Source organism: Musa acuminata, chromosome BXJ1-7 (genome assembly GCF_036884655.1).
Source record: "Musa acuminata AAA Group cultivar baxijiao chromosome BXJ1-7, Cavendish_Baxijiao_AAA, whole genome shotgun sequence".
NCBI classification, from domain to species: Eukaryota; Viridiplantae; Streptophyta; class Magnoliopsida; order Zingiberales; family Musaceae; genus Musa; species Musa acuminata.
Genome location: NC_088333.1, coordinates 3,863,017 through 3,874,409, shown reverse-complemented (window position 1 = coordinate 3,874,409; position 11,393 = coordinate 3,863,017). Strand labels below are relative to the sequence as shown.

General features: G+C 36.5%; 2 protein-coding genes across 2 annotated transcripts; both read right to left on the bottom strand.

The window, feature by feature from the left end:
• Positions 1-2,986: 2,986 nt before the first annotated feature.
• Positions 2,987-3,830, bottom strand: LOC135678310 (uncharacterized). Its single transcript, XM_065190938.1, has 2 exons — positions 3,461-3,830; positions 2,987-3,354 (listed from the first exon to the last, which is right to left on the bottom strand). The coding sequence occupies exons 1-2, from the start codon at positions 3,651-3,653 to the stop codon at positions 3,233-3,235; spliced, it is 315 nt and encodes a 104-aa protein (XP_065047010.1). The 5' UTR covers positions 3,654-3,830; the 3' UTR covers positions 2,987-3,232.
• Positions 3,831-4,734: 904 nt separating this feature from the next.
• Positions 4,735-10,526, bottom strand: LOC135678307 (uncharacterized). The gene is made up of 5 exons (XM_065190936.1): positions 10,370-10,526; positions 9,810-9,991; positions 5,594-5,812; positions 5,251-5,384; positions 4,735-5,095 (listed from the first exon to the last, which is right to left on the bottom strand). Exons 1-5 carry the CDS (start codon positions 10,448-10,450, stop codon positions 4,899-4,901), a joined length of 813 nt encoding a protein of 270 aa, XP_065047008.1. The 5' UTR covers positions 10,451-10,526; the 3' UTR covers positions 4,735-4,898.
• Positions 10,527-11,393: the final 867 nt, after the last annotated feature.

The following is an 11,393-nucleotide window of genomic DNA, read 5'->3' as shown; positions in this document are numbered from 1 at the left end:
GAAGACATGTATTGCAATGGGCAACTTACAGGCTATCCAGGAACCTGCTGTTCTTCCAGACAACCACGTAAAGATTCCTCTCATCTCAGCACAGCACAAAGTTCATCATCTACTGATATTTGGAGCTGATTAGAATACACAGGATCTCAAGATAGCATCATCTGCAATCTCAGATTATTTGGCATAGAATAATACCATTCTTTTCTCCTCCAACTAAATTCAATGGAGTCAGACCAAACAAATAATCATTTAAGTTGCAACATAAAAGACTCATAAGAACATCAGACCAGTCTTCCTCCCACGCAAAAGCACTTGAGTACATTTTTAAATAGATTAGAAACTAAACCTCATCATCAGTAAGTAATCTGACCTTCAGCTTCGTATCTTCCTTGTTAAACTAAAAAATTTACATGGGCAATCTGTGTCTCACTAACAGTTCGCGATACACCCATCTCTCTCTGCTCACAACTTCAAGGCAACAAAAGATCGGACTAGAACCATTTTGCACATGTGCCATGAAAAGACTGAGTTGTTCAAAAGAAATAATTCATAACACAATCTCATTTGATATTTTGACGGAACATGCTGAAACATATATATGATCCCATTTTCAAGAACTATGACAACATGCCTATTCATCGACTATATTAGCTAGCCCTAACCACGGTTCAGTTCAAATTGGAACCGAACCGGAACTGGCAAGGGGCAGTTCGGTTCCAGTTCCTAGGTTTGGGAAACTGGAACCGCCGATTCAGTTTTATTAAAAAAAGGCCTGGTCAAATAGGTTGTTAATCGACCGTTCGGCTCAAACGACTAGGCCCAACGGTCCATGCCTGGCCCAACGATTGATGGAGGGGCAAATGACCAGTTTGCCCCTCCCAACAACCATATAAACGAATATATTCATTGGTATTTTGGTTATTTTATAATTTAAAAATATAAAAAATACTGAAACAAGATAGATTATAAATTTTTTTTCATATTATGAATTTTCATATTAAAAATAAAATGATGAATTTTTTCATGTTATAAATTATTTTTTAATATTAAAAAATTATAGATTCGAACTAGAACTGAAATCGAACGAACCGGACCCAAAATCGATGATACCAGTTTCGATACCAAAACCAGCCCTTACCGTTTCAGTTCTGATTCCAAGTTTTGTCAAACCGAAACCGACGGTTCTGAAACCGTGGTTAGGGCAAATATTAGCAAACAGAACAAAACATTTTACACATGGTGTCTTTCAATTGCAACCTATATCTGATCAAGAGCAGGTCAATACCACAGAGTACATATGTTATTCTAGCTTGCAAATTCTGAAGAAAAATCCTCTTAATAATCAACACAAGAAAGAAAAAAACATGATTCCTATATATGTTTCTCATCGTTAATTATGACCTACCAACAAGTTTGATGGTCTGTGATGTTCAATAAAGTTTCCATGCATTGCTAACTTAAGCATCTGCATTTGGCATCTCAAGATACTTAGGAACCTTAATTTATATTCCCAGGCTAGTACATGCATTGTTTAACTATAAAACAAGCATCAACTAATCTGGCTTGATGAGCACCAGACAGTTTCCTTTCTCTATAATTTTTATCATCAGAAAGTTCAAATGTGAGATTTGCAAGCAAGCCAAACATAACCTGAAAACATAGAAAATACCAAAGTGACATAAATTATTAAATGACATGGTAAACAAGAAACAAGCTGTTGAAAGCATAGCCCTTGAATAAGATGGCATCTCAGACAGTCAAAAATGTGAAAAAAATTATTATTGATGATCCCACAGGACTAGAAAAGTTAAGAACTGATTTAGTTATGAAAATGATAATCTAAATTCACATGCTGCCCAATGCCCATAAGCGAGGTAACTTCTCTAAAGAACCACAATACCCTGCAGACTAAAAGCAGAATTAGTTGTCAAATGATAAATTTTCTGCATGTTAACAATTGTACTGTAAAGCAAACTTACTTACCTAGTCCATCTTTAGGACAATCTATATAATGGGTAAAGAATGCAGAACAAGGATATATATAATCAGTATGCAAATCTGCTGGAAAAATTGTACTCCCTTATAGATGGAATGGTCAAACTGAGACACTTGACTCATGTTACAAAGTGAAAAAAAAATAATTACAGCTCCCAGTTCTGTATGACTCTCAAAAGGCTACCAACTGATGATTTTCTAAAAAGTGCCAAGTTGCATCCCTATCAATCGATGCTAAATACTATAATCTGAGTTGTTATTCTAGTAGAAACTAATACAATGGTCCCAATAAATAAAAAGCAGCACATTCTTTTATTGGCTTGATTAGCCATAGAAAAAATAAAAGCAGAAGTTATCAAAGGGAAGATAAAAGAGAAAATTCTAGTTTCCTTAGAGATCTATTCAAGGTTATACTAAAAAATAAATGCACTTACAACACACATTTCATGCCAATTCTAATAGCTTCCGGAAGGATAGTAAAAATGAAATGTCCTTCAGAAGTATGCGGTGCATGTGCCATGATTATCGTCTAGACCAGTGTAGATGAAAGACAGTTCCAAACTATATGGTGGGATTCAAACAACCTAGCTCGACGGTTGGCACAAAAGGTCGTTGGGCTGGATCCTTACATTGGAGAATCATCAATTATTAAAAAACTATTAGATTCCTTATTTTAACTAGAAGCTTCATTAGAAAAGCATTGAAATGATGTAAATTAACTGAGAAATGTAGAAGTAAAAGAAGGCTACTTCTGGATAGCAGCTAAAGTTAAGAAGAACATCTTGAAGAGTAATGCCATAGCAAGAGATCTATAGCAAGTTTTATCAAAACAATAAGTAAGATGTTAGATCCAAAATGAAAGGCAGATTTAATTGTCGAACAACAAGAAAGTAAGCAGTATGTGAGGCTCATTTGCACTTTACATAAAGAAAGGGATGGTCAGTATTTCCTATTCTGACCATTCAACGAGCACCTTAAAGGCTTGAACCAATTATTAACAATCCAGCTATGCATTGACGAACATAAATATTTAACGTGACAATCTGAATCTTGATTACACTGGCACAGCCATGATATCCCATCGTCACACCTCAACAGCATCTACATAGAAAGTTGTTCAAGAAGAACAAAGGACCGGCATATAAAGAGCCCGGGTAGAGCTTCATCGAAAGTAATCTATACAGGAGAGAAGCCATACAGAGCCGAACAACGCATCACCGAGAGTTTGGAACCACCGTCAGACCGCAGGAATATTGTCAAAGGAGAAGCCTTTATAACCCTTGTACGCATAATAAGCTATCCTCGTGTAGTAGAACCCCGGCAGAAACAGCACCGACCCCAATATCGCGAAGAAAACACCTAATCCATCCATCCAAATCCAACCCAGAAAAGGAGTGACCGGAGGGTCAGGCAGAAATTCCACAAGAAAAAAAGATGAAAATCCGAAGGGAAAGAAGGTAGTCACCGTGCGCGCGATCACCGCCGATGCGGTTCGCGGCCATGATGGAGCCGACGACGATGGCAAGAGAGCCGAAGACGAGGAGGGACACGGCGAAGGCGATCTCCTTGATAGGGGGCCGGTTCTCGATGGTGCGGCTGGAGTCGCCCATCATGATGTCCTCGTCGGAGATGGAGAAGGCGTGATCGACGTATGCCATGGCAAAACCCGAGAAACAGAGCTCTTCCTCCTATTGGTTACGGTTTCGGGAAAAGGGATCAGAAGAGAAGGAGAGAGGAAACCCTAATCGAAGGATAAAAAGTATGGGCGAACAGAGGAACGAAGACGGGAGACGGCCGTGGTGGTCACGGCGAACGGGGGCGGGTAACGTGTCCGAATAACGTTGGACTGCACCCACATTTACACCCGGGGATCGGCCTTCACGTCGGGCCCACCCTTCATCCGTCGACCTGCTCTGGGGATCAGGTGTTCGGTCTACGCTAGGGTTCGCAGGAGCGCGCGAGTCAGAGTCGCGACAACTGGCCCTCGGCCCAGTCACTTGACCATTTTTGCTGGTTGGTGATTGGAGCCAGCGAGCAATACACGGGGCTCGTATCAATGGACACGTGGCTAAGATATCGATTGAAGAACCCAGTCAAAATTGCAATTCTAACTTTAAAAAGAAAAAGCCTAAGAAATCTAAGTCTTGATTAATTTCTAATGTTATAAAAACAATTTCTAAAAATAAAAAAAAATCCATGTCATTATTGAGTCTGATTTTAAAACCATGATCAATTTTCAATGTAATTATGTTTTGCTATAAAATTTCAATATGTTTATAGAGAGGACAATAAAATTATAAATATATGATAAGGAATAATACATAGTCAAATTGTCCATCACAAAGTCAAACAATGCGATACTACTAATTCAAACCAGGTTTCTGTCGAGCTGCTGCAACCACGCAGGTCAAACTTTTGTTGGCATCTTCTTCTCATTTGGCTTCATTTGCCCGAGTCAATGAGACATGGGAATCCTGATTAATTATGTAAGCATTTTCTTATGTTTTTCTATTTAAATATGTAAAGCATTACTTTTAACAATAATGGTCAATTATACACAAAAGTAATTTGCATATTAAGTAGTTCTCAAATCTAAGGAAAAAGGTTAAATAAAAGAGAAATCCATGTGGTCATGCCTTCGTCAGATGAGTAATCTAAGTTTGACTCGAGGACCTTGAAACAGCAAGTTCGACTTCAAAGAGGTCAACGGCTCGGTGGCGGGAGTCTACCAAGAGATCATTAGCACCCGAACACAACAGATATTTTCGATTACAAGAGAAGGTCACTTCCAAGTTAAAAGGAAAAGAGGAAAAGTTTTGATTCTACAGATGCGAGGAAATAAGGGTACAAACATACATGAGATACGACAGAGTAAAAGTGATGAGATTTTGGGATGATGGAGATTAACCATTGTTATGGAAACCTGGAATAAGAGAAGTCACAAAACCGATGATGAACACCTGGATCTCTTTCACAATGAGCCACCAGTTGATCCCCCGTCCTCCCTCAGGTTCTGGTTGATTCTCATTTGCAGGCGGTCGTTCTTGGCCTTCTGTTGGTTGATGATGCTGGTTCTGCCTCTCAACTCCAACATTTTGGTCTGCAAGTAATTCAAACCCATTTCAGCATCAATTTCACTACTAATGTCCTATAAACTTGTTGTTCATTGCTCATCAGATATCATGATAAGAGACCGCGTTCCATTAGAATAACGTGCACATGAAAATGTTTAAGCTTTACAGGTTTACGTAATACCAGGTTGAGGATTATTTGCATCACCATGACCAACAGGATGGTCATTCTGTGGCTGCACAAGTTGTCGAGGTTGAGGGGGCGCTCCTGCTTGTTGAAGCCATCTTATGAAGGGGGCAAGAACTCCAGTTCTGTATCTGCAATTTGCGGAATGGATTAAAAGGGTGAGTGATGGGGCAAGCCATTGTAGGTAAACCGGAGTAGAGCCCTTCTAAAACTCCTAAATGTACTTGGATAAGAGAAAATTTTCCCTGATCATAGGCAATTAGTAAGGACTATGATTCCCACTTTGTGCAAATCAGGGATCAAATATATCTCGCGCTTTTTAAGTAAAATCTCATCTTACAGGTACACAAGTGAGGCACAGAGCATCATAAGAATGAGCCTGTGTTTTGATCCATCCTGGCTGAGAAGAAAGACCACCGCTGCCAACTTGAGGATGAGACCCAAATCAATTTGAATTGCAAACTGAAATCTCCTCACGACAGGTTGCCTTTGAGGACCTTGTTGCTGTCTCACTTCTTGCCCATGCTGCTCATTAGCCCCACCTGTAGATTCTTGCCTCCTGAAAGGTGCACATCAGAGAGGTGAAAGAATGAAATTCATAGTTCATATTCTATCGCGGAGGGGAAAACGCTCAACATGCTACAGACAAATTCCCAAAAAGTATGTGCATGCACAACTGTAAACGGAAACAGACATGTTAAACAAACAATCAATAATGACAACTTTATTTATACCATATCTGTTAAAGTTAATGACAACTTTATTTAAACTTTATTTATACCATATCAATAATGACAACAAACAATCAATAATGACAACTTTCAAGATAAATAAAATAAAAAAATGCGTACAATCACCTTTGTCTTGCAACAGACTGTTAATAAGCTAAACTGCACTTGGTGTTTGTGTTGAAATATACATAACCTGACAGAGAATGGAATTCTTTCTAAATTTATATTAGCTTCCAGTGAGCACTAGACACCTTTAAAAGTTCAAGCAGAAAAACAGCAAGATGGCCCTCTGTTAACCAGTCTCCTCAGATTGAAGTACAAGAATCAACAGGTGGGGCTAATGTCCAAATACAAAGATCTCTAAGTTCCTTGATACATCAAGAGAACCGTTCCAGACAACATCCTCATACAATACACCAAAACTTTCCCAAGAAAAATGAAAGTATTCTCAAAAACAAAACTATGTTAAAGACTATCATAAACTACTTTCAGAATCAAATGTACAACAACAACAAGAACAACAACAAAACCGTAAATCAACAAAATACCATATGTTTAGTTAGATTTAAAATATTTAAATTCTTATTTATAGTTTCTATTAAGATCCTTTTGGGTCTTCCTTTGTCTGTCATCTTATTACTAACATTAATTATTTCGTTTCTTCTAACTAATGCATCCGTAGATCTTCTAAGCACATGTTCATATCATCTTAAACAATTCTCTCTCATCTTATCCTCTATCGAAGCGATACCTAATCGTTTATAAATAAAAATATTGTTTTCCTATCTTTCCTGATAACTTCACATGTCCATCTCAGCATTCTTATCTCAACAACACAAACTTTTTATATATTATTTTTTAATTATCCAACACTCGTAGCCATAAAGAATTACTGATTCACAACTGTCTTATAAAATTTTTCTTTTAATCACAAATGTATCCGGTGATCATACAAGACTCCTAACGCCCCTCGTCATTTTAACAATCCTATTTTTTACTTTATTAATAATATTTTCATCAATCTCTCCATCTTACTAAATAATTAACCCAAGATACCTAAGACTTTTATTTAAAGGAACATCTTGCATATCCAATTTAACTATATTCTCCTGTCTATTCCTAGTAATACTAAAATTGTATCTCATGTATTCAATTTTAGTCCTCCCTAATCTAAAACCTTTAGCTTCTAAGGATTGCCTCCAAAACTCAAACTTATAATTAATTCCACTTAGGCTCTCATCAACTAAGACAATATCATCAGCAAATAATATACACCAAGGCTTGTAAATATCTAGTAAGTTTATCCATTATTAATGTGAAAGGGTAGCGATTTAAAACAGATCCTTAATGTAATCTTATACTAATAGGGAACTCACTAGACACACTCTCTATAGTTCTAACACGAAAAACTACATTATCGTACATATCCTTAATAACATCAACATGACTAGTGGATACAACTTTTTTTTTCTAAAACCCACCATAATAGATATTTAGGAACTTTATCATAAGCTTTCTCTAAATCGATAAAAACTATATGCAAATATTTTTTTTCTCTCTATACTTTTTCATTAGTTATCTTAAAAAATAAATAGCTTCTATGATTGATCTTCTAAGCATAAAACTAAGTTGATTTTCAGATATAGTTGTTTCAAGCCTTATCCTACTTTTAGAAGCAAATGTCTATTAGTGCAAGAAAGATACTTTTCTACATGACTTGCCAATAGTCTTTTATGTATCTACTTAGCTTTTGTTTTTTTATAAGCATATTAAGAAAAAGAATGAACAAATGCATGAGGCTCATATGCCAGTGAGGAGTTTGGGGAAGTTGGATATGCAACCTTAACCCTACAAATAGAGAACCTACTTTCAAAGACATCAATTTTTTATTATTTCTTATTGGAAGACCAGACATATATCCAAACTTTAAGGCACCAACTACAAAATTATGCAGATTGTCATAATGGATCACTACATTTCCTACTTCTCATTAAATTATTTGAACCTCTAAAATTTCCTCAGTGAAAATCTGAAAATAAAATTTTCATAAGAATATCTAGAATTTTAGAACCAACAACTCCACAAGCCTACACTTAAATCAAGAAAGATATAGACAACTAAGTGCTATGTTGTCTGCCATTACAAATAAACTCAGGTAATCCAATTTATAACAATTCAAGCTACCAGAGATAGTTAATTCAGGAATAATTTAGTCTAGTAATTTGAAGACTTTATGGCAAAGTTGGGACGAGATCAAACCAACAAGTGGATAGAAAAGCTTTGCAAGAATAACAAAATAAAGATAAATAAAAAAGGTTACCTTGAAGTTGTATACTGACAGGAAGTTGAAAGTTATATCTTTTCATGGTAAGAAAGAAAGACAGGTACAGAAATGATTCTAATCCAACAATATGTTATAACTATAAGTACCCCATCCGGACATTGGTTGTAAATCCAAGCAATCTGAGCATTCAAAATGCAAAAATGTGAGAAACCTTGTGTCAATGATTTCTTTTGAGCTGTAAAGGTTTTTCCTTTGGATTCTCAATCTTTCCTAATCTTCATCTACTTGTAATTGAATAGTATTGATAGTTTAAGAAGGTGAAGAAGAGAGTTCTGTAAACAGAGGTTCTTCTCCAAGTATAAAGGTTATATCCATAGCCTTGAAAAGGAGGAAGGTGTAAGGGTCCTGATTTTCAACCATCGAAACATCACTAGTGGATATCGGTAGCTCAAGAAAATAGAAACCAAGAATAGACATATGACTATAAAAGGGTTTGTACATCTTCTCTTGCTTGTGTACCTTAAATCTTATATACTTGCTTAATTAGCTTTTAAGAAGTTTTCAAACACATACTTACACTAATTCACTCCCTCTTAGTGTATTACTGATCCCAACATATATGTAATGTTTGGCGTTAACCTTTTGAAAACAGAAGGTTACCCAACTAAACTTTGTTCAAACTCTAATCAAGTCATCTTTTGACTATAACAACATGATCATCAGGCCACCACATCTCCCAAACAAAACCCTAGTTTTAAGATTTACCTTAACGTCATTCTGTTTAAGTTTGTTTGTCTCTTAGATTCTAGACCTTTTTATCCTGAATAGCCACGGTACATGACTCCGAAGCTTGGTCTTCTGCCCCTACTATCATCGTTGAACTCGTGCAGTATTCAGTATGAGTAATTAAGAACTCAAAGAAGAGCAAGTTAAGTGAATTTATAAGTAAGCAAGTATAAGCACCTCATGATAACTGTTGGAGCAAGATGGCATCCTTATAAGCTTTTGTAGTTTGTATGGTATGGCAGGTTACAGAAATTCACCTTTCCTGCTTTCCTCACACCTATAGATAGTATTCTGATTACTCTGTTTTCATGCTTATCATGAAATAATACATCAATTATGCAACATAGAATGGTCTTTCAAAAATTAACAAAAAAGCAAAAGCATAAAAAGGTATATCACCAGAATCAAGTGAACAAGGGGCTATCAAATTATAATCAACAAAATAATAGTTCTTACCACAAAAATGCCAACAAATTACCAAAATATAAAAGGAAGAACACAAGACATAAAATATAAAGGTGTCTAAGAAAGGGTCCAGAGGAAGATTAGTATGGCAATTTGCGAACATCCTTGAACAACAAAACTAGACAGTTCATTCATAGTAATTATAACAGTAATTGATTACTCAAACTCTTTCAAAACAAAGTAAAAAGGAAAGCTCGCTCAATCTTATCTTCAGCAAGTTTGACTGATCATATCTGACTGATTACAGCAGAACAAAATTTATCTTCAGCAAGTTGCAAAGAGATGCTTACGTTGGTATCTTATAGCGAAGCGGAATGAGAGTGTTTGGAGAAAACCCAGCCATAGGGCTCATGTACGGTAGGCAGGGGATGGCATAAATTCCTGGACCGCTGTCATCTTCTTCTAGGTTTTGTGAAGGAAATGGTCTAGTGTACATGAACGGATACATCTGGAAATCAGAAATATATGGTACCTGAATCACCACAGCAGCAACAGTAAGAGGCGGGCAAATAAGAATCAGGAAAACATAAGAGCCCAATAACCAATCTTTACATGAGAGGAAGGGGGGAAAAAAGTCATTTTTGACACAATTTTGCAGATTCAAGTAGTCATACAGAAACCCTAACAACATGAGAATGGGGAATGGGATCATCCTCAATTAAGACTATATATATTCCAAGTCCAAAGAAAATAGAAGAATCCAAGAAATTGATTTCCCCAAAACAACGCAAAACTAAAGCAAGAACGTGATATCTGAACCAGCGTGACCTTGAGAACCGGTCGAGATCTCCAAAGAAATCAAAGGGAAACAGCGTGGAAACAGGGACAGAAACGAGGAGGATCGAAGTACCTGAGGTTTCCCAAGCCCCTCATCGGACGACGGAGGGGGCGGCTGGGGATTGGAGGGACCGGCGTTGGGTTCTTCCGCCATGGGAGGAGAGTAGAGTTCGAGAAGCGTCAGGCGGTCCGTTGCTCCTCCGGGACTAAATAAGGAGTTCTAGCGACCGGTGCAGAAGAACATGGCTCGTCAAACCATGTTGTTGCCGCAGGTGAATGCGGCACGTCATAAGGACAAGGCGTGACCCTGATTTAGCCAGGTTGGTCCGCGGAGGTGCACGAACAAAACATCTAATTGAAGTGGTTATCTTAAGAGAATAAGAAAGAAAAATATCATGAAAAATAAATATAAATAATAATAGTAATCTAAATTTAAGCTAATAATTTATTAAAAAATATTATTAGAGATAGTAAAATAATAATAATGTGATCGATATCTCATTGGGAGTTACATGACTAAATACCTCGTTATGAATTATGTAATTGACTCCTTAATACTATGTGATTAATATCTCGACACTATGTACTGTTACCTCGATACTTTGTGACACTTGTGGTTGACACTTTTGACGATGGATCCCTAATATTTCAATCATGATTATCGTTATCTCATATCTTAGACTTTATTATCATATGGCACACATCTTATGAATTTGACACAGCACACTATAAGATGTATATAATTATCTTCAACATCAAACTATAAAAATCCCTCAAGTGTATTCCATCACACAATATTTATCTCTCTAGACACTCATAACATTTTATTAATACTTTATTTCTTCAACGGACTTAAGTATCAATTGGGTTTGTTTCTTGAAGTAATTTATGGCGATTTCAATTAACGTCAAATCAACTTATCAAATAACAACAAGAGGATTTAACGTTTCCTAACACTGTTTAAAGGTAAAATAAGATCTCGATTGACTTCAACATCTCAAACCGGCAACGAGATTTAACGTAACATGTATATAATCAAATCATCACTAATCGATTTATAAAAGCTCAAATAATAAACAAATAAGAGTACTTTATTT

Bases quoted from the DNA above. Each gene is read 5' to 3' on its own strand.
- LOC135678310 (XM_065190938.1), bottom strand. From the start codon at position 3,653: ATGGCATACGTCGATCACGCCTTCTCCATCTCCGACGAGGACATCATG. The intron at 3,355-3,460 runs GTGACTACCTTC...TGGATGGATTAG, and splicing joins CGGCGGTGATCGCGCGCACG to GTGTTTTCTTCGCGATATTG.
- LOC135678307 (XM_065190936.1), bottom strand. From the start codon at position 10,450: ATGGCGGAAGAACCCAACGCCGGTCCCTCCAATCCCCAGCCGCCCCCT. The intron at 9,992-10,369 runs GTACTTCGATCC...GTGGTGATTCAG, and splicing joins AGGGGCTTGGGAAACCTCAG to GTACCATATATTTCTGATTT. The intron at 5,385-5,593 runs GTAAGATGAGAT...CGCAAATTGCAG, and splicing joins TGTGCCTCACTTGTGTACCT to ATACAGAACTGGAGTTCTTG.